At 54.8% G+C, this 26,988-nt stretch overlaps 8 protein-coding genes across 8 annotated transcripts in view; 4 read left to right on the forward strand and 4 right to left on the reverse strand.

Annotated features, from left to right (window-relative positions):
* MONBRDRAFT_11449 (uncharacterized protein) overlaps positions 1 to 2,456 on the forward strand; it is a gene marked incomplete at both ends in the record, with an annotated part of 3,701 nt that extends 1,245 nt beyond the window's left edge. The window contains 5 exons of the mRNA XM_001749233.1: positions 959 to 1,069; positions 1,403 to 1,504; positions 1,618 to 1,857; positions 1,961 to 2,150; positions 2,251 to 2,456. Of these exons, the coding sequence (XP_001749285.1) occupies positions 959 to 1,069; positions 1,403 to 1,504; positions 1,618 to 1,857; positions 1,961 to 2,150; positions 2,251 to 2,456 (849 nt within the window). The remainder of the gene's footprint in view (positions 1 to 958; positions 1,070 to 1,402; positions 1,505 to 1,617; positions 1,858 to 1,960; positions 2,151 to 2,250) is intronic.
* Positions 2,457 to 2,568: 112 nt separating this feature from the next.
* MONBRDRAFT_34046 (uncharacterized protein) lies at positions 2,569 to 6,102 on the reverse strand. Its single transcript, XM_001749302.1, has 11 exons — positions 6,056 to 6,102; positions 5,641 to 5,710; positions 5,145 to 5,217; positions 4,958 to 5,051; positions 4,710 to 4,843; positions 4,498 to 4,599; positions 4,288 to 4,369; positions 3,629 to 4,189; positions 3,306 to 3,491; positions 3,039 to 3,214; positions 2,569 to 2,953 (listed from the first exon to the last, which is right to left on the reverse strand). The coding sequence occupies exons 2-11, from the start codon at positions 5,696 to 5,698 to the stop codon at positions 2,899 to 2,901; spliced, it is 1,521 nt and encodes a 506-aa protein (XP_001749354.1). The 5' UTR covers positions 5,699 to 5,710; positions 6,056 to 6,102; the 3' UTR covers positions 2,569 to 2,898.
* A 232-nt stretch (positions 6,103 to 6,334) lies between these two features.
* On the forward strand, positions 6,335 to 7,654 carry MONBRDRAFT_38643 (uncharacterized protein). Its single transcript, XM_001749234.1, has one exon. The coding sequence runs from the start codon at positions 6,358 to 6,360 to the stop codon at positions 7,393 to 7,395; it is 1,038 nt and encodes a 345-aa protein (XP_001749286.1). The 5' UTR covers positions 6,335 to 6,357; the 3' UTR covers positions 7,396 to 7,654.
* A 96-nt stretch (positions 7,655 to 7,750) lies between these two features.
* On the reverse strand, positions 7,751 to 9,143 carry MONBRDRAFT_28829 (uncharacterized protein; the record flags this gene model as incomplete). Its single annotated transcript, XM_001749303.1, has 6 exons — positions 7,751 to 7,892; positions 8,001 to 8,086; positions 8,177 to 8,320; positions 8,392 to 8,517; positions 8,828 to 8,943; positions 9,062 to 9,143. The coding sequence occupies 6 exons, from the start codon at positions 9,141 to 9,143 to the stop codon at positions 7,751 to 7,753; spliced, it is 696 nt and encodes a 231-aa protein (XP_001749355.1).
* Positions 9,144 to 16,198: 7,055 nt separating this feature from the next.
* Positions 16,199 to 18,461, reverse strand: MONBRDRAFT_28831 (uncharacterized protein; the record flags this gene model as incomplete). The annotated part of the gene is made up of 10 exons (XM_001749304.1): positions 16,199 to 16,401; positions 16,485 to 16,644; positions 16,735 to 16,819; positions 16,906 to 17,002; positions 17,082 to 17,335; positions 17,417 to 17,535; positions 17,605 to 17,637; positions 17,760 to 17,852; positions 17,941 to 18,030; positions 18,126 to 18,461. The coding sequence occupies 10 exons, from the start codon at positions 18,459 to 18,461 to the stop codon at positions 16,199 to 16,201; spliced, it is 1,470 nt and encodes a 489-aa protein (XP_001749356.1).
* Positions 18,462 to 19,026: 565 nt separating this feature from the next.
* On the forward strand, positions 19,027 to 21,915 carry MONBRDRAFT_34049 (uncharacterized protein; the record flags this gene model as incomplete). The annotated part of the gene is made up of 15 exons (XM_001749235.1): positions 19,027 to 19,126; positions 19,166 to 19,383; positions 19,489 to 19,557; positions 19,641 to 19,737; positions 19,840 to 19,901; positions 20,033 to 20,188; positions 20,280 to 20,374; positions 20,461 to 20,548; positions 20,666 to 20,738; positions 20,809 to 20,972; positions 21,065 to 21,134; positions 21,241 to 21,319; positions 21,398 to 21,515; positions 21,609 to 21,747; positions 21,839 to 21,915. The coding sequence occupies 15 exons, from the start codon at positions 19,027 to 19,029 to the stop codon at positions 21,913 to 21,915; spliced, it is 1,605 nt and encodes a 534-aa protein (XP_001749287.1).
* Positions 21,916 to 22,067: 152 nt separating this feature from the next.
* MONBRDRAFT_34050 (uncharacterized protein) lies at positions 22,068 to 23,731 on the reverse strand. The gene has a single exon (XM_001749305.1). The coding sequence runs from the start codon at positions 23,351 to 23,353 to the stop codon at positions 22,442 to 22,444; it is 912 nt and encodes a 303-aa protein (XP_001749357.1). The 5' UTR covers positions 23,354 to 23,731; the 3' UTR covers positions 22,068 to 22,441.
* An 18-nt stretch (positions 23,732 to 23,749) lies between these two features.
* MONBRDRAFT_28834 (uncharacterized protein) lies at positions 23,750 to 26,770 on the forward strand (the record flags this gene model as incomplete). Its single annotated transcript, XM_001749236.1, has 9 exons — positions 23,750 to 24,194; positions 24,263 to 24,567; positions 25,077 to 25,409; positions 25,577 to 25,654; positions 25,858 to 25,909; positions 26,038 to 26,120; positions 26,220 to 26,303; positions 26,478 to 26,581; positions 26,656 to 26,770. The coding sequence occupies 9 exons, from the start codon at positions 23,750 to 23,752 to the stop codon at positions 26,768 to 26,770; spliced, it is 1,599 nt and encodes a 532-aa protein (XP_001749288.1).
* Between the last annotated feature and the right edge of the window lie 218 nt (positions 26,771 to 26,988).

Consider the following 26,988-nt stretch of genomic DNA (forward strand, 5'->3'; position numbering starts at 1 on the left):
TTTCACTGTGAGCGCATTCTTCTTCCTCTGTCACTTTGAAGCTCTCGTATGCGACGTGCTTCAGCAACAAGCGCTTCTCTTTCTTCTCGTCGCACGCCGGTACCTCATCGGTCAAAATGGCTCGCACCTCCCTCGCTCCCAGAACATGATCGCATTTTCGTTTCGGAGCCCTCACTTGTCGTTGTTATGGCCATGCCTTGTGGATAATATAAACCAGCGAAGCCCTGCCTTCCATTTCTATGGTGGCCATTGCCGCCCTGCTCGCTGAGGCGCTCAATGCCGTCTCCTTGTTGGTGTACAAGCGCGACGATGCATCCGAAAGTCCTGTTGTCGAGGAGCGCACATCACCAGATTCGCCGCCGCCGCCACCTTCCTTTCGAGACACCCTTGCGTTGGCCGCCCGGGTGTTGGTCGTTCTTCTGGCCTGCAACCTCGAAAAGGCACGCCCGCCATGAGCTTTGTCCCCGCTTCAGACAAGCTCAATGTTTGCGCTGGTTCACGCCACACCACTTACCCCGAATCGGGCGTTCTCGTTGGGCGGTATGATGATTTTGTGTTCACTAGCTGATCATCGGGTTCTTTATCAGCTCGGTCCTGCTGGTCAAAACCTACCCAGCCGCAGTGGTCGGCACTTGGACAGTGATGGGCTCCATCTATATCTGGGTCAGTCAGTCACCATCAGACCCTCACCTAGACAGCCAGATCGAGGCTCGGGAATGGCGTTTGTGAGTGTGCATCGCAAGTATCCAGCTTGCTCACCTCGCGTCGACAGACCTATGTGGGTGAACCGTCTCTTTCAGGGCGACGCGAGCGGCAGATGACGGGCTCTTGGATGGTGGACGCTATCACCAAGTATTTTTCGCTTCAGGTTTGGCCATGTAGCTCTCAGCTCAAAGTACTTGTCGTTCCCGCTCGTTTGCGCTTTAATCACAGCTGACCATGCTCTTTGACTCTCAAGGTAATTTATGATGGCCGTACTCCGCTGAGCCGAGCTGATCGTCATATCTTTGGGTTCTCCCCCCACGGCATTTTCCCGATCACAGCCGCCTATGGCACACGCAGCCGCGCAGTAGGTTAACCCCAAATATCTTTCATCTCCCTACTCGCTCGCGCAAGCGTGCTTGCGATGGGTGTCGACATGCGTGTCATGCCCAAGAGCGCTTCTGCTTCTGATTGTCGCGTGATACGGCGGTTTTCGGCCAACTTTTCGCAGTGGCATGCACTCTTTCCTGAGGTTAAGCCGGCCGTATTGACTTCAAGCATTATCCATTTCGTTCCCCTGATTCGGGACATGATGCAGTTCTTGGGTGGGCTCGAGGTGAGCTCAGCTTGATCTGGAAGAGACGAGCAGAAGGCTTGCATGTACCCGTGCTCATTGTCTTCCTTCATCGTTTGTTACCAGGTCACGCTGGCTGGCTTTCGGGCCGGGCTGCGTCGCAAGGGTTCGGTATTGCTTGTACCGGGTGGTCAGCTCGAAATGCTGTTCAGCGACTCACGCAAAAAGGTACACTTCAGCGCACAGCTTTCTCATACTCCGAGAAAATGCCTTCTCTCTCACGCTCACACCCATTCATTCTCGGTTGTTTCTTCCTGCACTCTCTTTCATGCACTTTGCAGGACATTTATATTGACAGCTCGCACAAAGGCTTCATCAAAATTGCACTGCGGGAAAAGTCCAAGGACCCTTTGCGACGTCATTACTTGGTACCGGTGTACTCTTTTGGCGAGCCGGCGGTGCTGGATAATATTCGAACACCTCTTTGGTTGCAGCGATGGGTCACCAAAACCTTTGGAGCCAACGTGATTTTTGTTCCCTATGGTGCATACGGGTTGCCTGGTGTGCCTCGTCCCGCGAAGGTTGGTTTGGCTCCAGTGGCATCTTCTCATGCCCGGAGAGCGTGCAACCGCGGTTATGCAGGGTTGGTCTTGCCACATTCGTGACCGTGTTCTGTGGTGATAGGTGACCTTGTTAGTCGGCGAGGCTGTGGAAGTGCCCTACGTGGCGCGGCCTTCGGCACGTCACGTCGACTTGCTGCAGCAGCGTTACCTGCACTCGTTACAAACGGCCTTTGAACGGCACAAGCGCCAAGTCCAAGGTCATCACCAGGACGATCGGCTCGAGATTCAGCCCCCCGTTTGCTTGCTCTCACGTATGTTGTGGGGTCACGAGGGGTTTTTCGTCTTGCAGCTCGAAGGTGGTGTCGGACAATGTTAATATGCAACCTGTGGCTTTGCTTTGCGTGATGGTAGCTGAGGACTTTGATGCAGCGTGGAAGGTCCTCGAGAGGGAAGTTATCACACAGGAGGCTCGCAACAAGCCCCAGCGTACCAGCACGCTGGAGTTTACCTGGATGGGTCTTCTGCTCAGTGTGCTGTTTTGGACTGTGGTGCTTTTGGCATATGGGCCGGCTTTCACGCCCGATGTGGTTGGGTCAAACTTGACTGTTGCCGAATGATTCGGTGGTCAAGAGGGGTGGGGGTGGGGGTTTGCACAAGGCAAACATTATCATGATATCATTAAGAATAGAATCGAGAAGCCTTGACGGCCTGCTTCTGTCCTTGAAAGGTGACCACGAAACATTATAAATTTTGAGGGGTGGCAAGAGGCGTCGCAGGGGTACGGACGGGTTGCAGTGGGTAGCGTCTAGTACACTCTCAGGCAACAGGGGAGGGCCCCGATCACAGCAGCCTCAAGATAAACGACAAGATGGGATGGGTAAGCAAGAAAGAAAAACGGGGGACTAATGCTCGTGGTGCTGATAGTGAGGGAAGTAGCAGCTTCGCTCCAGCAAGGACACAACAACGCTGACAAGGAGGCCAAACACTAGCGGCACGATCGAGGAAACAGAGGGGAAGGTATGGCGGGTACAACTGTCAAGGGAGGCGGTGAGGACAAGACTACTTGGTAGCAACGCCCTCAGCCACCTTGCGTGTTTGCTGGCCCAGGAACTCCCTGAGGGTTGGACGAGGCGATCGAGGATTAAAACGAGCGTCTGTAGGTTCAGGTGCGGGGGTATGAAGGTGCACGGCAAACGCACCAGTGGTCGGTCATCATTTTCTGAACGGCAATAAGAGCTTCATAGCGCACGCGTTGATCACGACCCTCCATCAGGGCCATGATCTTTTCCTTGGCACCAAGTTTGCTCAGGGCATTCTTGCCATAGGGATAATGCCGAACATACTCGCCACAATCGTGGATCGCGACCGCCACGCTCTGCAAGTCATGAGTCATTTTGCCTCAGTGAGAAGAGCGGGATTGATTGTGGGCTGGGGGTCGCCCTTGGACTGGGATGCATGGAACACACCTCGGCGTCATCTTCGCGGTCAAGGTAGGCAGCCACAATCTTGAGCAGCTCATAGTCGTTGTCGTTGAAGCGAGCAACGCTCTCGTGCCAAAAGCGTTCGCTACGGTGGACGGGCGACCAGCGGAGAGCACCACTCTTGGCCTCGACCAAATACTCGTCGTATGAGCTGAGCGACTCAAAGACCATCTGTTACGAACGATCGGGGCATTCGAGTGAGCAGGCGGGCAAAGCGTCAACAAGAACATGAAACGAAAAGCCAGGAGAACGGGGCCACGGGACAAGGGCGGCAAAGGAAAAGGCATGGAGTGGTGGCACGGGCTGACCTTGAGCTGCTCCGAAATCTCCGTGGCATCTTGGAGGAGATCCTCATCGCTATATGGCTGCTGTGTGACGAGCTCTGTCACGCGGGGCATGACCTTGTGGCTGTGGGGCGGGGTAGGGGGGTAGATGGACGCGAGGTGTAGGTGAGTGACAATGTGTGAATCCGTGCCGGGTGCCGAGGGGCACGTGAGCGAGCGCACGCACTTGATCAGGAGGGCACAATACTCATGGCCATCATTCTTGGCGGATTTGACAATCATGTTACGGGCAAAGCCAAAGGCCATGCGGACCACCTTTTCCTTGGAGGCCGCCTTCATAATCTCGGCAGTCGGAGTCAGGAGAGCATGTGCATGTTGGCGCATGCCCGCAACCGAGTGCTCGGTAAAGGTGAGGACCCACAAGACCAGAAGCACCTGGTACTGGGTCTGAATCTGGCTCGTGCTGGTAAGCAGCGTCTTGAGCACATCCAGCAGGGTAGCGTGCTTGACGGCGCCCTCGCGAAACTCGTCCTTGCGGAATGTGCGAGACAGGCTTGTGAGAGCCAACAACACGCCGGGGCGGTCCTGCAGTACAGCGGAGAAATAAACAAGGCGATGATCAGAGGTGAAAAGCGCGATTGGAAGGACAGCGTGTGTGAGCGAGCTTCGGGCATGGCACATACGCCTGAGGCAATGCGGTTTGCGGCCCAATCAAGATACTTTTTGATGGCATCCTCTTCAAACTTGAAGCCATCGAGAGCAAAGCTGTCGGCCCAGAAAGAAGGGGCGGGGTATGATGCGTACGGTAAGGCGGGGAGGCATGAGTCAGACAGGACCTAGCAAAGAATTACAATAAAAAAAATGAAAAATAAAAAAAGAAGAACAGGACGCACCGAGCCAGCATGCGGGCTGCTTGGTGTGCAACGTAGTCATTGTCGGCAGCCAGGCGTTTGACAAAGATATCGATGCTAGTGTCTGCCTTGCCATCCTCCAACCTACCGTGCCAGGCCCAGGTTACGCGGGATGAGAAAGGCGTGCGATACATTCATTTTGGAAAAGTTGTGACGGTGCACTGATAATGCAGGACGGAGAGCATGGCACAAACTTTTCTCCAGCACTCATGATTCGACTGGTATGGGCCGAGTCGAGCTCAGCAAAGTCATCAAGCAGTGTGACCAGATACTCGAGGGTTACCGCGTTGGAGAGCTTGCTGAACAGCTTCAGCGTCGCAATGAGGGCCTGAAAGATGGATTCCAAGAACGGTGAGCAAGGTGGAGTGCGCAGGGATGGGTTGGATAAAGCCTTGAAGGAGGGGGGAGAGGGGAGGGCTTGGTCATTGCCCAGCAGCCGAACCTTGGGGTCAGCCTTGGCGAGCTCAGCAGCGGTGCTTTCGGAACTGCCATCCAGTTGCTTGATGGCAGCAACGGCTTCATCGCCAGCGATGCCACTACGTAGAGGGCACATGACATGAGTGGGTTGGTTCGAGAACTCAAGAGGCCCAGCACTGCGGGAGGGAAAGAAACGCAAAACTACTACGCACGAGAAGGCCTCCCATGGAACCTTGTGGCTGCGGATGCGCTCGGCCTGCTCGAGGATGCTGTTCTTGCGCGGATCTGTGGGCCAGGTAAGAAAACCATGGTGAGAGGACAGATAGAAGCCGCAGGTCAAAGGCAAAACGAGCTGGAGGCGGGCCATAGGTGTGCCAAATCATCGGGCGCATGGCAGCGTGGGATAGGCGTGCGCAAAGCAGCGAGACAAAAGCAGAGCCAGAGGGACACCGAGTGGAGAAAGACATGGGTACAGGAGCTCGCGCAAGGGCGACAAGGGCAGAGAGACAGGTGCCCAAAGCCAGTGCCGCCGGTCTCAAGGCGTGCGAGCGAGCGCGAGAGCGTGTCAAGTTGCTCCAATTCGACCGAATGCATGAACCAGCTGGTGTGTGTGTGTGTGTGACAGGACTGTATCGGACCTCGAGCGCCATATCGCAAATCGTCCACCCTCAGAGAACAGCAGACAGACAGGAGAAGTCAGGTACGCACCTTCAAAGCCGGCAGCACTGCCCGACTGCGGGTTTGTCGTCGAAGCGGTCGCTGCCATCTTGAGCCAGCACTGTGAGACAAAGAAATAATAAAGAGAGAGAGAGAGAGAGAGAGAGAGAGAGAGAGAGAGAGAGAGAGAGAGAGAGAGAGAGAGAGAGAGAGAGAGAGAGGAAGAGAAGAGAGAGAGAGGAAGAGAAGAGAGAGAGAGAGAGAGAGGGAGAGAGGGAGAGAGGGAGAGAGACAGAGAGAGACAGAGGGAGAGAGGGAGACAGAGAGAGAAGAGAGAGAGACGGCGATGTAGAGAGAGACAGGAGACAGATGCAGAGAGGACAGAGAGAGAGAGAGAGACGATGCAGAGAGATGCAGAGAGAGAGAGAGAGAGATACGGAGAGTACAGATCTTTTCTGTGGCACACCTTTGGGGAAGATGGAGGAGAGGGGCGGAGAGAGGAGCTGTGGGCATGAGACGGGGAGAGATGATTTCAAGGGGAAAACAGAGAGGGCGTGAAGGTCGTGTTCCATGCCTGGAGAACAAAAGAGTGGAGGTGAACATTTGGTAGCCCCGGGCCACAAACTGGCACACGGATCACACTCACACGTGGTAGCAACGATGACGGTGGTCGCGACCAGAATAAGGTACACCTGGTAGCGGCCATTTCCTCTGACATCTGACATTTGCAAGAGAGAGAGAGCGAGAGAGTGGGTGTCAAGGGTGGGGATGGTGCGTGGTTTCCTCGGGCTCGGCGTGGCTTGGCTGGTGGTCGTGCTGGTTGGCGGGCAGCGGGAGCGTGCTTTTAGGGGGCCGGGGTTTGCTGGGGTTACGTTGGCTACGGTGGTGGTGCAGCATGTTGGGGCCGTGGTGGCGTCGGCGAATGATTATGAAGACTTTTTGCTGCTGATTCCTTCGGCGCCCTTTCGAGGGCCGCGTCGCTCGAGCTTGCGTCGGCATCTGTTGACCAGCCCCCAGCTCAAGTATTTTCGTGGTCAGTATCGGTTTATCCTGGATGCCGAGCCCGCAGAGGCTTTGGCTGATGCCCGCAAGGAGAATCGCACCCATGGTGACATTTGGGTTTCAGACTCTCCGCCCGGCCTCTTCTTGGCCCATCGCCTCCGGCACACCATCCGCCTCGCTGTCGAGTCGGGCATCCCCTTCAAGTTCCTCGTCATCAGCGATGACGATGTGTTTTGGTGCATACGGCATCTCGCTCGGTTTTGGAAGGTTCTGGGCCAGCCTTGGCGCTTGGCTGGCTGGCCTCACTGCGAGGCGGGCTTTTGGCTCGACCAGCACGCCCTCATCATGGGCCGTGGCATTGCCGAGGACATTGTTGCCCGCTATGACCAGCTGATGTGCTGTCCTTACGGCGACATTGCCCTACGCCACTGGCAGCTCACGTCGCCACACGTCTACGACTACTTGCCCAGCCACACAGCCTTTTATCATGAGTGGGTTCATCGTACCCCCGTCAACACGAGTATGCCGGACGTTTGCAACGACTACGTTGCCATTCACTACGTCCACACCGATGAATACATGGCCGAGCTCGCGCAGAACGCTGCCGAATCTGCCAAGCGGCCATTTGATATGACCCGGGCCCGCGCGCGCTGGACCAATGATTGTCCTGCCCCCGTGCAGGACATTTCCGTCTCCCAGTACGAGCAAATCCTCAAGTCTCGCTCACACCTACATCAACTCTTCCCATGCAACGCCAACGAGCGCTGGGGCCTGACAGATGCCGCCTACACCGGCGGACTCTGACCACAGTAGTCACAATAGGTGGCAAAGGCGGCTCTTCTTGAGTCTGCCCAAAGAATTTTCTTGTCGGCCCCACGCGACTCGGGCCCTAGTCGACTCCTGTCCAGCAGTCGGGATCCCAAAGAGGTCTTTTCGAGCCGCTGCGCGGCCATTGGATCTGGCTGTCTTCCCTGCCCCGGTTCCCATGGGAAAGGGCAATCCCGCTTAAGCGATTTTATCTGCCCCTGTGTTGTCACCACTTTGCCCGATAAATCTATGATGGATACAATTTCTTACTGATTATATTATGGTTATAGCATGGCACCACGTCGTGCAAGTTTCCAAGCCCTTTCCGTCTATTAGTTTCTCAACTCTGCACTCAGTTCAGACTCAGCTTATCCCGTCGCGCTCGTGCCGCCAGCAAGCCGTGCTCCTGGCGCGATTGCTTCTTCAACTTTGAAGCGTAGAGCACCCAGCGTTGTACCGCCTCATCCGCCAGCAATAATTCCACGCTGTGATAGCTATCGCCGTATTCAGTTCAGCCAAACACCGGCGCATGGGCAGGCATACCATCTCGTGAGCTGCGTCGTGGGCCAGGTGCGGGCCAGATGAGCAAAGGCGGGACCAACCTGGCAGCAAGCTCCGCATTGCCATGTAATCGATGCACGGCCGAATGACACGAGCGGCACAACAACGCAACTTGATTAAGTTCAGCCTGCAACAAGGGCCGCCACCAGTAGATTCAAACATGTCAGGATGACACTCGTCCGCCTGCTGTCGTGCGGCTTTGAACGTCCGACCCAACCTTGTCCATGGTCTTGACCAGCTTCCCGTGCATGCAGCGTGGATACAGATGGTGGCGCGTCAGTGGCACGTTTCGAGCGCAGAGCTCGCACACGCCCAGCTCCTCAGCCTCGGGCGCAGGCATGACATCGTCCAGTGACACGTCCTATGGAGGCATCGAATAAGTGGGCCCCGGTCGTAGGCCATCAACAGGCATCAAGAGCGGCCGCACCGTACCTCTACCACGTCCGTGTATTCCGTAAACTGAACACGCACGACAGCCGAGTGTGGAGTAGCCTTTTGCAAAACGGCTTCGTGATATTGGCCGTCAACAGATAGAATGGCAAAGCATCGCGTGCCCGGCTGGGAGGAGATAGGGGTAGATGAGTTTGACGAAAAAAAAAAAAAAAGAAAAGCAACAGTACACATTCAGTGTGCAGCGTGACAACCTGTAAGAGTTCAAGGTTGACATCTGCCAGGACAGTGTCTGCCATGAGTGCAATAAGGTCCCGTGTATGCAGGTGGTGGGCCAGCTGCTCGGCTCGCTCATGCTCAAGCTGATGTAAGGCTGTTTGCAGATGCTAACGACGTCATCGTGGCCAGCAGCATGAGCCGGTCGGTCGGGCGTTTCGCACAAAGCCACCAAGACACGTTGATCCTGCATATCACCCACCTCGGTCAGCCAGGTGTCGCGTGCTTCCGTGCCCTGTGCAGCTGCCGCATGGATGGCTAGTTCCTCCGGGGCGTCTCGCATCAGCTCCAAGAAGCACTCAACCCCCGCCTCAATCTCTTCGTTGTGGCACAATGATTGCCGATATGACGACAGCAGGGGTGTTGCTTCGTAAGTTCACCGGCATCCGAATCCAATCATGGCCGAGACCCGCCCCCGTGTTCCAGACCAACCCACCTGAGCTATCCAACTCTGTTTGCACCACGTCCTTGAACGCCGCTAACAATCGACGCCGGAGTCGTCCTTCGTGATTCGCCATGATGACCTTTTTTCGTTTGGAGCCTTGTCCAGTCGCCCTCGCTGATGGAAAATGCCAACAACACGGCAACACCCCGATACAAACCGACACGTTCAAGAGCACACCGATCGTTTGACATAACCCTCATCCCCACCGCCGCAATGGCCACCTAGTCTTGCTCTGCTTCGTCCTCAGCTGGGCGGTTCCGTCGCCTTTCGCGTATTGGGCCCCGCACGATTATGAAATAGCTTTGATTTTGTGAAACCAGTGACCATAACCTTTATACACGTCAGAAAAAAATGAGCAGACATGCAAGCCGGTGCTGCGTTTTTTCTAGAGAAGCTGCCACATTGTCCTTGCCAGTACTTTGAGAAACTAAGATAAAAGCAGAGATTACGCCGACACCGCTACCACAGTCAGAGAAGAAGCTGCCTGCCTTTCCGCCCCCTTTTTCTCCCTTTCGTTTTTTTTTTTTCTTTTGGCAGAGAGGGCTCGAGCACTCGCTCGCGCGCGACCTTGGACCATTTGGCGACGTTGGTCTGCTGCAATCACGCCGAGGCCCAGTGCCACAAGCGTCATGGCGCCTCGGGACTATGAGATGGAGCTCAGCACTCTTGGAGCGCCGAGCAAGATCGCTTGGACCTTCCACCGAGTAGGTGCTACTCGGCTCGCTGCGTGCTTCCGGGGGTATGCATGCGATGATCATGTAGTGTCGTATCTTCATTGTTCTGTAGGCTGCTCGTGATGGCAATGTGGAGCAGACTGAAGAGTTTCTCTCCCGTGCAGCGCACCAGCTTGGGAATAGCAAGGACCGAAATCGGTACGTCGGTGCTGCACCTATTTCTTGGTCACCCATGCTACGCCTCACGACTTGCCGTCACTTCTTTACAGTGTGCCTCTGGTTGAGCGGCGCGATGAGGAAGGCATGACGGCCCTTCACTATGCCGTGCGCAATGGGCACGTGGAGGTGATCCATGCCCTTCGCCGCCATGGCGCCAAGGTCACGGTATGGACCGTGCTGCATCATCGTGGCTTCTTGTTTCGTGTGCTCCTTGACCAAGGCCTCACGCTCGGCTGCCTTCCATCTCGCTGGGTAGGATGCGGGGCCAGAGGGTGTGACTCCTTTGCATCTTGCTGCACGCTACGCCCCGGCCGAGGTTCTACAGGTTTGCTCCCAGTCCTTGTTATCTGACACACTGATGGGACATACCATTCGCTCTCATTCAACTGATGCAAACCCGGTCGCCCCTGCTCGTCCGTCATAGGTGCTCCTGGAGGACACCGTGCGTCTAGACGTCCGCGATGACTACAACTCGACAATCTTACATCAAGCCTGCGATCGCGTTGATCCCGCGTGCCTCATACTCCTACTGCAAAACGATGCCGTTCGCGCTCAGCTCTCAGTACGCCTTATTTCCCATCCCCTCTCATCCTCCACCCCGCTCGATGCTTGGTAACATTCCGTTTGACCCTGGCCACGACCGATCTGGGTCCGTGCGTGTGCTTGCAGGTGGACGTCCGAGACAGTTCCTCCGCCACGCCACTGCATTGGGCTGCTTCCGGTGGTCACGTGCAGAGCGTGCGACTCCTGCTCGAGGCAGGAGCTGATGTGGAGGCCCTTGACGATCAAGAGCAAACGCCCGTGCGTGTTCGACCTACCTCGTGTTTGCGACTGCAAACAACTTTGGCTTCTCATGTTCATTTAAGCCTCCTTACCACTTGACCTCTTTGACATTCCCCTCCAATGCTTTGACTCGCGTGGACCGGCAGTGCCTCCTTGCCGCTGTTGAAGGCCACGTCAATGTCATGCAACTCATTGCCGAAGTTGCCGGCAAGGAGGGCAAAACTTCCAGCGTGATTGAGCATGTGGTCAGGTTCTGCCGTCTTGCATCTCAACTGTTTTGTCACATACGCTTGTGCAGTTGTCTAACTTGGCCATTTGGCGCATGCCTTGCGATCGGCACTCTTAGGATCGCAACGGCCGCTCAAGCTTGCACAATGCCGTCTATTCGGGCTCCACCGCTGCCGTCCAGTTTCTCCTCAATCTGGGTGCCAGTCACAAGCTCCGGGTCAGTCCATCGCGCTCTGTGCCACAGGCAAGCAGCGGCCATCACGCTCGCATTAACTGTGGTGCTGGTGTGCTGGTGTGGTGTCGGGCATCGACGGCACTAGAACAAACATACCGGTCGTACACCTTTACACACCGCAGCACGACAAGGCCATCTGGAAGTCATCACCCTTCTTGTTGAACACGGCGCTTCCATGTATGAGCACGGCTGTGCACTCTGCGTCAATGACTCACCCATTTACCGCACTCAAGACCACCCTTTCTAATGCGTTTTTGCCCTTCGTGTGCGGTCGACCAACACAGTAAAGCCCGCGACTACAAGGGCATGCTGCCACTTCATCGTGCTGCCCTTTTTGGCCGTACTGATATTGTTCGCTTCTTTCTCCGCGATGATCGGAATCGGTATGTCCTGCCACTCCTTCTTGAGACCACCTTCTCTTTGGTGTTTTTCGCCTGTTTACTAAGCTGTGGCCGCACTCTGTTTTTCCCTTGGCTGCCGCGTCCCCCAACAGAGCCAAGCCGCTTATTGATCGTTCAACAAGCGATGGCCAAACCGCCATGATGCTTGCATGTGCAGCTGGCCGTGACAGCACCGTTGCAGTTCTTCTCGAACATCACGCCAATGTGCAGCTGGAGGACCGTGTATGTCAGCCACGTCCAAGGCAGGCTGTCAGTGTTGTCTGTTCTTCACGGCTTTCTCACGACTTGCTTCTCCTTGGTTTGTGCATCGTCTCCTTAGCTTGGACGCACCGCCTTGCACCACTCAGCAGCCAAAGGTGAAGAGGGCTGCGCCAGACAACTGATCAATTACATCCAAGACACTACTTCGGTCAGTCCATGGTCATGTGCATTCTAGTGGTGAGCCTCTGGTGGTTGTCTCGACTAGCACCTTGCTCACCAAACGCGGGTGCATGCAGTTGGGTGGTCTGGACGATGACGATGATCACGACGATGATGAGACCAGCATTGACACGGTAAGCAGCCAACACGAATGTTGATAAGTCGCCATCTCGTTTCCTTGATGCTCTTGATCTGTCCTCACGCGACACGCCCGGGGGCGCATCATTTCACCCAGATCAGCATGGCAGGACGCCGCCTCCTTGAGAACTTGGACAAGTATGAGCAGACGGCTTTGCATTATGCTGCAGCCCGTGGGCACGCCAGCGTAGTAAAGCTGCTGCTGGATGCCAACGCTCATCCTGACGCGAAGGATGATGCCGAGCGCACGCCGCTGCACCTGGCTGCCGAGAACGATCACTTTAAAGTAGTCAAGGTTCGAGCGCAAGCGCTCTCGAAGCTGGGGTCGTTCCCCCCGTTACGTTGGAGATTGTTCTGCTGTTTTGCCGATGGAAACCGTCCTCAAATACTGTTTGCTGGGGCATGTCCGATGATCAACTGCAGCTCCTGATCAAGAGTCGAGAGCGCTTGGTGGCCGATGAAGATGACAACGCCCAAACGCCATTGCATTGTGCTGCCCATGCTGGTCACGCACGCATTGTCCATCTACTCATCGGTGCGTTGAGCATGAAGAGTCGCTTCTTATTATGTGCGCCTGTCGCATGACTACCATGGTGCTCAATTGTTTTGTCACGCTTGCTTTAGATTCGGGCGCTGATGTCGACGCTCGAGATGACAGCATGCAGACCCCCCTCTTTGAGGCCGCTCGCGGTGAGCCACCTGGATTGCTTTGCACGCACCACAAAACGGAACCATCTGCCCAGACGATACGGCCATCGTGCCCACTCATCGTTGCTTGGCCGCACTTTTGTAGTGGGGAGTGCTGCTTGCGTGCGACAGCTGCTGAATGTCGATGCCGAAGTGGATTCGGCTGATACAAATCACGTGACACCCTTGATTGTGGCCAGCATGCACGGTCACGAACTGGTGGTCTTGTTGCTTTTGGAGCAGCATGCGCTGATCAATCACGCTGACGCCCGAGGCTACACTGCGCTAGACTGGGCGGCTAAAAATAACCACCCAGAAGTTGCAGCCGTGTTACTCCGCCACGAGGGGTGGCAGTCGTTGTTGCGCGCTCGCATGGGCAAGCGTGACGATGTGCCTGCGGACGAATGGAACACCAGTGGACTTCAGCGACTCATCAAGTACATGCCCAACATGGCCACGTCGGTCTTTGATAAGTGCATTGCCACAAGTGAGTTTGGAGGCATGCCTGTTCCAGGCCAGCTTTCCCCACATCTTGGGACATGTTCTGCAAGACAGGCCGATCTTTTGGGTTGTGGATCAATGCGTGTGTTACCAGCCCATTTCCACATGGGCCATGTGGAGTGCGAGCGGCGAGTTTGTGGTCTTAAGCTTGGTTCATCTTGCTGGGATGTGAGTAGAGAACGCCAAGGATGCCGACGATTATCAAATCAAGTATAACTTTCGGCTCTTGATGGATCGCGAGGGCGAGGAGGCAGGCGCCAAGTCCCCGATCACCTTTATCATCGACCATCGACATTCTGAGTTGTTGTTGCACCCCTTGACCAATGCCTATCTTGCCTTGCGCTGGAATCAGGTTGGTGCAGATTTGCGACGCCCTCCACCGGCTCCTTCCTGTTCTCTCTTGCACCTGAAGGCTTGCCTTTGAGATGACGTGCCCTTCCTCCTGGTTGCGTTTTTTGCTCGCTTTTGTACGGCCGTTTGTTTGACCCTCGACATTATTGCACCATGGTAGTACGGTTCAAAACTGTATGGGGTCAATTTGAGCTTGTATCTCCTATTTGTGGCAATGGTGACTACCTTTGTGCTGGTCAATCCTCTCGACACCAACGACGTCTTTACCGAGCAATCGGCTGCATCACAGGTGTGTCCCTTGGACGCGATTCCCTTCCGCCCCCCCCCCCCCCCCATTTCTTTTTCAGACGCCCTCCAAGTTGTGGTGGCTACCGTCTCACCAAGCTGCTTGCCATGACCTTGTATTTGCTTGGGTGGGTCGATCCAAAAAAACAAACAAAACCTCACTAGGCTTGCACGGTGTACATTCTGATTTTCACCGGACTAAACCTGATGGCAGAAGTGGCCCAGATGATCAGCCTGGGTGCTCGCTACCTAACTGGTAGCAATGCGCTCGATTTGGGCGCCTTTGTCACCTCGGCCCTCATGGTAAGCACAAATCGCGTCCCTCTCCATTCAACCGTGCCATCTTGATCATCCAAACCCGTCGACTCACGTGCAAAACCAATAAACTTTGTCACAATCCAGGTTCTGTACCCCCTCTTAACCACTAAAGAGCAAGCAAGTGAAGCCTGGGAGAACACTTGGTTCACTGGCAGCATTGCCGTGTTTCTGGTGTGGATGAATCTACTGATCTACGCACGTCGCTTTGACACCTTTGGCATCTACATTCTGATGATGACGGATATCCTCGCCACAGCCGCCAAGGTCAGGACCCCGCATGTGAGCGTGCTTCCAGCGTGTCCAGACACCTCATCTGCACTCATCTTATCTGATTACTCCTTTTGCTGGTGCTCCTTCTAGGTCTTGATCGTGTTTATCATTTTCATGCTGGCTTTTGGCCTGTCCTTTTTCATCATGCTGCAGGACCAAGAGTCCTTTTCGTCTCCAGGTTTGTCCATCGGACGATTCATACGAGACAAATTTGTTTCTTTGATTGCTTTGAGAATTCATCACGTGTCGTTGCCATCCGTAATGTTGATGACAGCTCTGGCCTTGAGTACGACATTTGTCATGATGACTGGCGAATACGAGTTTGATAGTGTCTTTGCGGGCAACGAGGGCTGCCGTGTTGCGCTATTTGACAACCCGGGGACAACACCAGCGGCACTTGGCATTACGCATTGCCTGCCCTTTGGCAACTTGGCTTACCCAGTCTTTGCCATCTTCATCATCTTGGTATGTCAATCAATTCTAATCAGCCTTGGAGCTTGTATACCCTGCATTGGCCATCTTTGGCGTTTCATGGCGCCGGCGTGTCTACGTGGCCTGCTCACACACATGTTTTGATTCACCCTGACCTGACGATCAGATGAACATTGTGCTAATGAACCTGCTCATTGGTCTTGCTGTGGGCGATATCGAGAAGGTACGTTGCAACTCCGTGAGCTGGTGCATTGAGTGGGTGTGCTGCTAGACTCGCTAAATCTCTCACCCCGTCCATGCTCGCTTAGATCAACGATGAGGCTTCTGCGAACAAGCAGATCATCAAAGCCAAGTATTTGGCAACGGTGGACTCTCTTCTGCCTCTGTCCTGGCGCCACATTTCCGAGGTGAGGATGGCGAGCGAGCAACCGGCCGAGTTTTCCTCGCCCTCTTACTGTCAAGTGATGAGGCATTGCGGGTCTCCATTCACTCTGTGACAAATATCGCTTCACAGGAATTTGACATGTGGCCAAACAAGCATTTAAAGGATGCATCGTTGTTGACCTCTGTGTCCGTCAACATCAAGCGACTTGTGCAGGAGGACATCAATGCGCCGATGCGCTTGGATACAGATGAAGCAGTCATTGAGGTGCGCTGCTGATCCTGGCACTGGCGAGAATGGGTGCTGTGTGCCAAAGCTTAAGCTGCATTTCCACAATCTACATCCACGTAGGATATCAAAGCGCGTACAAGTCGATTGCGCATGATTACCCATCAATCGGGTACTGAACTCAAGGTTTGTGTCGTACCTTGCCAATGGCGAGAATGTCGGCTCGCTTCAAAAGCCCAGTTGATTAAAATTCTGATACTGGTCAGCTTCTCACACTGCTCTCATCGTCTCCATGCGCAGGCGCTGGTAGAGCGGCTGGCAGAGCAAAATCGAGTGTTGAACATTGTGGCGCAAAAGCTCAACGTCTGAAGTTTTTTCTCAAGCCACTTTTTGGTCGCATCTGAACACCCACATGATCGCATAATGCAAAAAACAAGACGAACTGAAGCGTGGTGTGCGTGCGTGTCACAGTGGCGGTTGTCTTCTTCCTTCTTCTTGTTCAATTGATTTCGAATGTGGTGCCTGCTTGCACTCATATCTTCCTTAAAAGCGGTTGCTGCGCCAAGGCTGTGGCCACTAGGTTAGAGCCTCCAACTCTTCCTTGACACGCTTGGCTCGACGCTGACCTCCTGTTACGCCTTTAGCAAACCACCCTTCACGAAGCGAAATTTGGCTAGCAGGCTCCTTCGCGGCTTGGTCTTCGGCAGGCGTCAAGGGAACTGCCATAGCCCACAGGGCGTCGTGACCCATGTCATAGTCGGGTACAGCAGGGCGACGTGCTACACCGCCAACACAAGCAAGAAACGGTGAAGATTTGTATCGGGCATGGCATTGATGGGGGCGTGTATGAACGCGCACAAACCTGTCGGCAGGGCATTAAGGAGAGCTTCCAGAAACGCATCGCAGGTTGCTCGTACGACAAGCGCTGCCCGCGCATCAAGCGGTGTCCACTGCAGATTGACAACGATCAACGAAGCCTTCTTTTGCAGAGGTTGCCAAAGCGGTTTGTAGTGTTTGAGTACCTGGCGCAAAGAAACAGATTTTGTGTCACATGAGACACAAAGTGGGCCGTCGAGCGATGCTATGCAAGCGCTTGGCTTGATGCCTCAAACCTTGAGACTGGAGCCAAGGACAAGGATGAGGTCCACCTGAGGCAGGAGCGCCTCGATGCCTTCCCAATTGTGAACGGGGCTACAACTATAACAACGAGGTAACAAGGGTATTAGCACGTGCCCTTTACATGCAGCAAGTTTCAAGATACGACGCGCGTTCCAAGCACCCACTGCGCCGCCTCGCCGTAGTGCACGATTGTGTCCAGCAATGGAGTGGCGCAAGCAGGACAATTGCGGCCCGTGGCGTGGCGATGGCGGGCCGTGAGCCCTAATGAGAAGCAGGGCGAATAGGCACGAGTTGAGCTGGATTGATGGTTGAGCGGAGAGCTCAGCTTTTGGGGGCCAACCTGTGACGTCAAAACGACGAGCGTAGAGGCCGCTGGCTTGCACACCATTGTTGGAGCAGACGGGACAATACTCGAGAAAAGCATTGCCGTGAATCTCAGAAAGGTGTTGAGGAGAGAGGCCACTTCGCCGATGCAGGCCATCAACGTTTTGTGAGACCACGTGTTGCACGACGCCTCCTTGAACCAAGGCTGTTAGGGCTTGGTGGGCACGCGTCGGTGAGCACGCCGTCAAATCTAATGTTGTTGGTGCAGGCCTACAGTGATGATTGAGAGGTGAGTGGCGAGTCGGGCGAAAGAGTTGAAAATGAGCTCAATGAAAGAAGAGAGGTCATTACGTGGGAGCAACGGTGGTATCCGCAGTTGAGTTTTTGGCGGTCTTGGTGTAGATGCCATGCTGCCCACGATAGCACGGAATGCCGCTGGCCGTGCTCAGGCCAGCACCCGTGTACACAACCTACGGCGTCGACTTGTCATGAAGCATGTAAGGACTTGTTTCGATGGAGCGCAAATGGGATTGACATACCGCAGTACGAGCTTGCTGAAGCAGGGTCGCCACCTGAGGGACAAATCAGACCGCAGGGCGTAACCGCAAGGTAAAACCAAGCTCATGTCATCATGCCGTCAACGTTCAAGAAATAGGCACCCGAGGGCCAGCAAAGTTGAGAAGGGAGAACAAACTTTGGTGGCTTTGTGCCGGAGAGTTTCGGGATCGTCAGTTGCCTCGGCCTCGCGATCCTCACGCTGGCGACGGCGACTGTGCCGCTGCCGCATCTGCCATCAAAACAGCAAACAACCGAGGCTCAGCAAAAATCCAAGACAAAACAAGGCCAGGGGTTGTGCGTGGACGGTCAGGACGTACCAGGGCCATGAGCTCCGGGTTTGCCTCGACGAATGTCGCGTCATCGGAGCTCCAACTCGATTCGGGGCGCGCTGCCAGCCGGCGCATGCGCTGCACGCGATGTTTCCACATGATCACATGCCCCAATCAAGTCGGCGACCAAGACGTGCACCGAGACATGACACAAGCGCAGCGAGCATGCGCACCGTCTCATTCGCCAGCTTGATGCGTTTTTCTTGCAACTGCTTTCGCCGCTCTGCTGCTCGTCTTGCTCGCATAGATTCAATCTCTGCCACTTTATCCTCCTCGCTCCTCTCCTTGCTCTCCTCCTCGCTCCTCTCCTTGCTCTCCCCCTGGCTCATCTCCTTGCTCCCCTCTTGCTCGACCTCCTGCTTGAGCTCTTGTTCGATCTCCTGCTTGATTTCCTGCTCGATCTCCTGATCAGCCACCTGCTTGCTCCTCTTGCCCTCCTGCTCAACCCCCTGCTTGCTCTCCGCCTCGACCTCGGTCGCTGCTGCCATCGCTGACACCGCCGCCGCCATGATTGAGATGTTGTAATTGTCAGACAAACTGATACTTGTCAGACAAATTTATGCTTGTCAGACTTTTAGGGCTGCATGTGTGTGCGGCTTTGTTGGATATCGTCTCTCTGTTTCTGCCCTCTAGCTTTGTGTGTCTCTGACTTTCCTTCACTGTTGTGCTGTTTCTCTGTGTCATTGCTATTTACTGTGGTCTTTTCAATCCATTCATGATCATCGCTGACTCTATCTCTGCATTTCTCGCGCTCTCTCTCTCCGTCTCTTTCATTATTCACACTTCCTCGACATCTCTCTCTCTCCGTTTTTCAACGACGAGCAGAACGTGTAAGTTGTGCCGGCGGTGCTGACGGTGCCGGCGGTGCTGGTGCTGGTGGTGCTGGTGGTGCTGGTGGAACGCATCCTTGTTCGGAAGCGCGCGCTTGACCAGTGATGAATAACGGGCAGCTTGGGGCAGATTGCTGTGTTTTGGGAGGCTATGTCCTCTTTATTTTACTCTCTGCTATAGCTAAGTATCTGACTGTATCCCTGGCTTTGTGTTGGTTGGTGCGCACAGGTCAGTGCGCCGGACATGGCGTATCAGTCGAGCTACGGTAGCCGCGGCCGCGGTGGCGGTGGTGGCTATGGCGGCCGCGGTGGTGGTGGCGGTGGTGGTTACGGCAGTTACAATGGTGGCGGCGGTGGTGGCTATGGCCGCGGTGGGCCCGCAGGTCCAGGTGGCTATGGTGGAGGGCGAGGGGGTGGTCCCGGTGCCAGCAATGCCGGAGGCCGCTATGGCATGCGATCGCGAGGGGGCGGTGGTGGCAATACGGGTGGCAACTTTCGCGCCGTTGGAGGCACACAACACTACCAGCATCAATTCCTTGCCACAACTCAAGATCACCGTCCCACCATCGACCATCACGCCGCCATCGTCGCAGACTTGGAGGTATGACACCAGCCAAGCCCCGGCAAGCTTGAGGCCGCAGCCCTGACCAGAGCCAACTTCTCATCTCGCCTTGGCCTCCGCCTTCTGCTTCTATCTGCCGCGTAGAGTCGCCTTTTTCGAAAAGACGGTCGTGATGTCCCGCGTCTACAGCCCCGGGATGCCGAGGCCTATCATGTAGGTATCCGCTCATCAAACGGATGACCCCTGTCTACAGGTCTCACGCACACCTACGGACCTACGCGCGTCAAATTGGCTAGGTCATGCCACCAGCCGTTTACGCAAGAGACTGTGCCAATGCCGTGGTTACCAAATTTGCAAAAGAGGGCAAAGCCAAGTCAGAGCAAGCCCGTGCACGTAAGCGGCGCTCTCCGCGGCTTGGCCGTCATGGTCTTCTTAGGCTTGTACAACCCGATCACTCCCTGCTCAATGACCGTGTTTCTTTGAATCGTTCTGCAGAAAGCGAGGCCTCAGCTGGTGGTGAAGCCTTGAGGTCCAACACGCCCGCCTTTTGCATCCGGGTACGTGGTTTAAGCGCGCCCACCTGCACAGCGGCATGTTGAAGAACTAGAGTGAGCCCCAACATGTTGGCGATAGGCCAGCAAAGACTCATTTGACCTCGCCTGCTTGGCTTGGGTCCTGGCCAATGCAGTGGGACCCGACAGGCCGCCGCGTCATCACCGGCCATTCCACTGGCCAGTTTGCGCTTTGGTATGCTTGCACTTTCAACTTTGAGACCATTCTATCTGCCCATTTCAACAGCATCCGCACCCTCAACTGGAGCAACGACTACGAATGGCTTCTTACCGTAAGCTTCATTCCAACTTCTGGTCCATGCTCCTCAAACCTCAAAACGGCGGCGTGATGCTTGTTCTCATTCTGGACGCATGTTGACCAAGGGCGACGACGGCGGCTGCATCAAGTACTGGCAAAGAAACATGAACACTGTTGCCGAACTTCCAGATGCGCACGATGGTCCCGTTCGTGCCACAAGGTTTGGACATTGTTTGCGCCATTGCCTCATACACGGCCATCCCACTTCGCTCCCTTGACAATTTGGATGCCTCTATGCGCCCACAGCTTCAGCCCGAATGACCGCAAGTTTTGTTCCTGCTCTGAAGACAAGACAGTCAAGATTTTCGATTTCTATTCCACCAAAGTGGAGCGCGTACGTGGCAGCGCTCACAGGGCTCTTGGCGCCGTCTGACCCGTGCAATGCTTCCGTCCACTCAGTACACGTGTCTTGCACCGGAATCCTTGGCTTATGGTTTCTCCCTGCGCTCAGGTGCTCAAGGGCCACGGTGCCGACGTGCGCGCCGTTGCTTGGCACCCAAAAATGTGTACGACCCGATTTGCTGGTGTGACAAGACCTCTACTGTTTGCCCGTTTAATTTGTCTGACCCAGCCGACTTTGGACTGTTGCACTAGCTCTGATTGTGTCGGGGTCCCGCGATGACCAGCAGCCCATGCGACTGTGGGATCCACGTGACGGCACGAACCTTTCGCCTCTTTATCTACACAAGGACACGGTCATGGACTTGAAGTGGCACCGCGATGGCAACATGCTTCTCTCTGCCTCGCGTGATGGGCTGGTGCGTACATGTTCCGATCCGTGCATGTGTCTGGGCATATGTCTGACCCACACCGATATGGCCACCTTTCATGCGGCACCAAAACATGACAGGTCAAGCTCTTTGACCTGCGGACTATGAAAGAAATGCAAACATTCCGAGCCCACGAGGGACAGGTGGATGGTAGGTCGGATCCGTCAAGAGTTTTGTGCAGAGCCATCAAGGCTTCCAGGGTGACCTGCAAACAGCCTTAACCGGTTGTTTCTGTTTGCACCGCATTGATTGGCAGTGGTTGCCTGGCATCCCATTCACAACGATCTCTTTGTGAGCAGCAGTGGAAAAGGGGGCCTGCACTTTTGGCTGGCCGGGTATGACTCTCCACCCATGCCCATTGTGCATCAACCAATAACATGACCATTCTCACATTTATGCCTGGCTTGCTCCAGCACAAGCTCTGCGCTAGGCTCGATTCCCAATGCCCATAATGATGCCTTCATCTGGGATTTGGCTTGGCATCCGTTGGGCCATGTGCTGGCCACGGCCGGCAACGATCACCGCGTTGCGGTAGGCTGTCGACTTTGGACCCCACTTTTTTTTTTTTTTTTTTTTACTGTGGTCACTTTGCTTGCTCACGAGCGCGTTGTATTGACTTCTCAGTTCTGGACGCGACACATGCCCGGTGATACCATGCAAGAAGACGAGTACAACCAGGCCGAGCTCGCTGCCGCTGCCCCTCTTCAGCAACAAGGAACCAACGCCGTTCGACTTCCACAAGCTGTCGTTGACGTGCTGCCAGGTCTGTCGCTTGAAACTTGCTCGAGCTGCCTCATGTCTGCTTCGTGAGGCCAGAGCGCTCGACTTGATTTTGTTGTGTGCTTTTGTGATAGGGATCGATACCTCGCGAGCGCCAGCAATGAGCATGTCAAATGGCATGACCTCGATGGAGCGATTGCCAGGGCTATAGAGAACAAGCCCAGATCCATTGTCCAGCAAGGCGTCGTCTGAACAAGCGAAGCATGCATGTTTCGGACACGACGAGAAATCAGAAGTAACGTGTGCAGGCACACGAGTGGACAAGACGAATTCATATCCGCATATCCTCACTCAGACAGGCGTCTACTTGGTTTTAGCAATTGGTACGACAACAAAATGCAAAATGGTGCAAGACTAGAAGCGAAACGAGAGGTGAACACAAAAAGCAAAACATGCTTGGATAGATGCGCATCATGCAAGCCCGTGGCTTAAGCACGCGAGCCACCATGGAGGGGGAAGATGAGATCTTCTTCGTCGTCCTCATCTTCTAGCACAAAGGTGTGAGTGTCTGAAGCGGCCACGCTGTTGTTATTGCCCAAGAGCTGAGACCGCAGTTGCTGGCGCCCACCACGGTAGCGCTGCTGTTTGCTGCGCTGCTTCAAAAAGAAGAAGCCTCCCGTCATCACCACAACAATCAGGATCATGAGACCAAAGCCCAGTGCCAGCGCTACAGGAGGTTATAAATACCAATGCCACGAGCAAAGAATGATCTCATGAGACAGGGGATTCTGGAGGGACGGGTACAGGGTTGCAGAACCGAGCAGAGCAGAGCAACGCAGATAGGCCGACAAACTTTGTCCTTTGGTCATGCCCGAGCTGCCCGAGCTGGGCGCCACAGTGGTGTTTGTTGAGGAGGAAGAAGACGAAGAAGTGGAGGTTGTTGTCGTTGTCGTTGTCGTCGTTGTCGTTGTTGTATCAGTGGTTGCATTGCCTGGAATAGTGGTTGCATTGCCCGGAATAGTTGAAGAGGCGGTGGTCGCGATGCCTGAGGTGGTGGAGTTGGCCAAAGGGGTAGTGGTCGCGATGCCTGAGGTGGTGGAGTTGGCCAAAGGGGTAGTGGTCGCGATGCCTGAGGTGCCTGAGGTGGTGGAGTTGGCCAAAGGGGTAGTGGTCGCGATGCCTGGGGTGGTTGTGGGAGCCAAAGGGGTAGTGGTTACATTGGTAGCAGCGGTTGTATTTGCTGGAGCAGTGGTTACGTTGGCGGCAGTGGTTGTGTTAGCAGCTGGAGTAGTACTTCTGGTCTCGGCTGTTGTGGTTGTGGTAGCAGCTGGAGTCGTAGTGATTGTGGACTTGTCGGCTGTTGTGGTTGTGGCAGCAGTGGTTGTGTTAGCAGCTGGAGTAGTAGTGCTTGTGCTCTCGGCTGTTGTGGCAGCTGGAGTCGTAGTGATTGAGGTCTTGTCGGCTGGGGTGGTTGTGTTTGCAGCTGTTGTGTTTGCAGCTGTGGTAGAGGTAGTTGAACTGATGGTCAGAGTAGTTGAGGTGGATCCCGACGCGGCTGTTGAGGTGGATGTGTCTGCTGTCGAGCTACTAATGATGCAAAGGAGCACCAACGCCAGGGCAAGGCGCTGACAAAGACTTCGCCAAGCCATAATCGTGGGTAGACTGTTTCAGCCGTCGGCTCTCCACCCGGGCCGCACGAATGCAGAACGTTGACACCGAGAATGGGGTCCTGCCAAGAGTAAGCAGCAATGCCACCAACAGCAGTTAAAAATGCGGTTACGGGCGAGAAGGGGCACACCGCCAGCCAGCGATCAAGGCGAGCTGAGCCATTCGGGCGGACAGCCATCACAAGAACAATGTTGTTGAGCGCCATGAAACCTACCCCAAGAGTCTGCCGATCACAGCAGAAGGACAGCTCCCCCGGCCCCGGCCCCCAGCAGGACCGCACCTTTCTCTCTCACGTGCGCTCCGCTACCGAATCAGGGAGCACCACGGTCAAACCAATACGACGCGACCACGACGCCAACGACACGAGAAAGAAAGAAATGCCATTCCTTCTCCTGTTGCACTGCCACCACCACTACCACCTCTGCCTCTCTCTGTGTATCTGTCTCTGTGTCTCTGTGTCTGTCTCTGTCTCTGTGTCTGTCTCTGTGTCTGTCTCTGTGTCTGTGTCTGTCTCTGTGTCTGTCTCTGTCTCTGTCTCTGTCTCTGTGTCTCTCTGTGTCTCTGTCTCTGTTCTGTCTCTGTCTCTGTCTCTGTCTCTGTGTCTGTGTCTGTCTCTGTCTCTGTCTCTGTCTCTGTCTCTGTCTCTGTCTGTCTCTGTCTCTCTGTCTCTGTCTCTGTCTCTGTCTCTCTCTGTCTCTGTCTCTGTCTCTCTGTCTCTGTCTCTGTCTCTGTCTCTCTCTGTCTCTGTCTCTGTCTCTCTGTCTCTGTCTCTGTCTCTGTCTCTGTCTCTGTCTCTCTTTTGTTTGTTGTTGTGTAACAAATGTAAGATTTTCTGTCTTGCTCTCTCCTCTGCTGAACATAAGTGTGTTGATTATCACACTTCCGTACAGACCCACCCGCGCGTCATCTCTCTGACCAAAAACAATTCATCTCTCTCTCTCTCTCTCTCTCTCTCTCTCTCTCTCTCTCTCTCTCTCTCTCTCTCTCTCTCTCTCTCTCTCTCTCTCTCTCTCTCTCTCTCTCTCTCTCTCTCTCTCTCTCTCTCTCTCTCTCTCTCTCTCTCTCTCTCTCTCTCTTTCTCTCTCTCTCTCCCTGTCTCTCTCTCTCTCTGATTTTTTTTTTCCATCACAGGGCAACGAGCGCCAGCTTTCACCAGCCCAAGGCGGTGACCACGACTGTGTGCCTGATAGAGTCGGTGTACCACGATCAAGACAGCTGGAGTTGGCAGGACGGTGGGGCGTGTGGTCTTTCAGCTTTTGATCAAGGGGTCAGGCCATGCTCGGACAGGTTGGACGGTGATTTTTACACGTGCCGGAGACACGGCCAAGGCACGCCGCTCGAAGCGAGTCGAGCTGCAGTGAGCTCGTCTCGCAGGAACCCGTCCGCAACGCCGCGCCGGTGAGGTAGAGGACCCAGAAACCAGCACAACCAGGTCCTTGCGTTTGGATGGGCGCACGAGAAAAGGCTTGGTCGGTTGAATTTCACGCAAGGCCTCGCTCGTCGGTGTATGGATCCGGAGTCCTTTGGTCTGTGGCACAGATTGGCGGCATCGGCTGTGTCCACGCCCTTTTGGAAGGATGCTCCACAGTTTGACTCACGGCCCGTGTCCCGAGTAAACGTCGTGCTTACTTCATGGCTACTGTCGAGTCGGTCCGCCGCGCTCTTGCGCCGCGGACCGTGCAATGTGTATGGATGTTGCGGCAGGTCCGCACGCAACTGCCACTCTGGCCTGCACTGCCCCGGGCGGTTGCGCGCCTGAGTCAAAAGGCCACCCATGTCTATCAGCACCGACCAGCACCGCTTGCCTCTTTGCGCTGGGTCCATACTAGTCACAGCCGCGACGAACCCAGCAACCGTGTCCCACCCCAACACTTTGATGACCTGCAAGATCGCGTAGCCGCAGACAAAGTGTGGACCGTACCCAACCTCTTGACCGCCTCTCGCATCGCCCTCAGTCCCGTTCTTGGATATTGGATTGTGTGCGGAAGCGCCAAGCTTGCCCTCGGCTTTTACGGCATTGCCGCATTCTCAGACTGGGTGAGCACCCTCGTTCTCTGCCCTGCTTTTTGGCTCCAAACCAGGAGGAGACCTGTCCTGTTCACTTGCTCACGGCTTGTCTCCCGCTATAATTGTGGCTGTTGCTGTTGATGTGCTTTGATGTACTTTGCGCGATATTGTTTCAATACCGCTTTGATGTCTCGTAGTTGGACGGTGCCATCGCACGCCAATGGCCATCCCAGCGATCCATTTGGGGCTCTGTTCTCGATCCCCTGGCTGACAAGGTACGTCCAGCTTTCAGCCAGAAGATAGTTCAGAACAGGTCTCCCTTCGGCTGTGCACACAATGCGCCACTACAAACTTGAAAGAAAAGCGGGAACGAGCATGTGAAACAGACGGGTGCTTCAGGAGGGTGTCGAGTTTGAAGTCCATGGGTATTGGCCGCACTGTCAGACCTTCTCACATGCACCCCGCTCAATATCCATAGGTTTTAATCATCGTGTCTGCTGGCAGCTTATTTTGGTCGGGCCTCTTGCCAGGTACAGCTGCTTTGATGGGTGCATTACAATCAAGTTTGCGCGACTCCTTGGTTGTTGCACGTGCTAAACGCTGGCTTGATGCTTTTCTTTCTTCTTTGACTTCTCTCCTGGCGTCGCGCTGGATGTAGCGACGGTCGCGGCGGTATGGGTGGTGAAGGATGCTTTGATGATCGCCACGGCGGCCGAGACACGCTATAAGAGCCTTCAGCAAGTAGGTGATGGCGGAGCGCTCGCCCCGACGACTTGAATGGAATGCACAGGCCTTGCTGGCTATCCGTTGCAAATAACAAATCTTGTACTCTTGTGACAGCGCCTGGGCCACACTCCTTCCCTCAAACTGTACCTGGACATGAAGCAACCCACCATGGAAGTTAAACCACTGATGTTGGGCAAGGTAAAATGACGTTCAAACGCGTGATTATTGACCATTGGATTGGAACGCTTCTGCCCAAGGCTGCTACATCTTGCTTTACGCTCGACCCTCCTTTTTCATTCTTTCTTCTGGCCTTGCCCTTGCTTTCGCCCCACTTGCTCTTGGGCAACTACCATCTTTGTTCCCCCTGCTCAGATCAACACGACTTTGCAGTTTGGCAGCGTCATGCTTGCGCTATTTTATGCCGCTTGGCCCGACGCGCTTGCATCTCTACCTGCCGGGACCATGGAGACAGTATGGTGAGCGCATTTAGCATCACTGCTGGATTTGGGACTCAGTGATAGCACTCTCACCATCGTCCCAAATTCCTTAGGGATTTCACGTGCGTCTCAGCGATAGCCACCGGAGTCATGTACGTGCGTCACCGAAATCGGACCCTGGTCACGGTCACGCGAGAGGACGGCTCGCCCCAAAGCACAACCAAGTGATCCGCGGGTGTGCCTTCTTCTTCCACACAGACCCCAGCGTTGAGAGGAAGAGATAGACCAAACCCACCTCTTGCAATAATTAAATTTTTATACAGTTGCACATCTTAATTTTAAAAAGGATCGACCAATGATTTGCTCGATTGCAACCCGGTTTCACACATGAGCGTTGGAGGTATGCCAGACAGACATGACGCGGGTTTTGTGGAAGTGGAAAATAT

This window comes from Monosiga brevicollis, genomic scaffold (genome assembly GCF_000002865.3).
Source record: "Monosiga brevicollis MX1 MONBRscaffold_29 genomic scaffold, whole genome shotgun sequence".
Lineage (NCBI taxonomy): Eukaryota > Choanoflagellata > Craspedida > Salpingoecidae > Monosiga > Monosiga brevicollis.

What these genes read in the sequence shown, in the direction of transcription:
- MONBRDRAFT_34046 (XM_001749302.1), bottom strand. Translation starts at nt 5,698, where the DNA reads ATGGCAGCGACCGCTTCGACGACAAACCCGCAGTCGGGCAGTGCTGCC. An exon ending in CAGTGCTGCCGGCTTTGAAG is followed by an intron (nt 5,218 to 5,640) that starts GTGCGTACCTGA and finishes CCTGGCCCACAG; the next exon opens with ATCCGCGCAAGAACAGCATC. An exon ending in ATCATGAGTGCTGGAGAAAA is followed by an intron (nt 4,600 to 4,709) that starts GTTTGTGCCATG and finishes CTGGCACGGTAG; the next exon opens with GTTGGAGGATGGCAAGGCAG.
- MONBRDRAFT_38643 (XM_001749234.1), top strand. Translation starts at nt 6,358, where the DNA reads ATGGTGCGTGGTTTCCTCGGGCTCGGCGTGGCTTGGCTGGTGGTCGTG.
- MONBRDRAFT_34050 (XM_001749305.1), bottom strand. Translation starts at nt 23,353, where the DNA reads ATGGCTTGGCGAAGTCTTTGTCAGCGCCTTGCCCTGGCGTTGGTGCTC.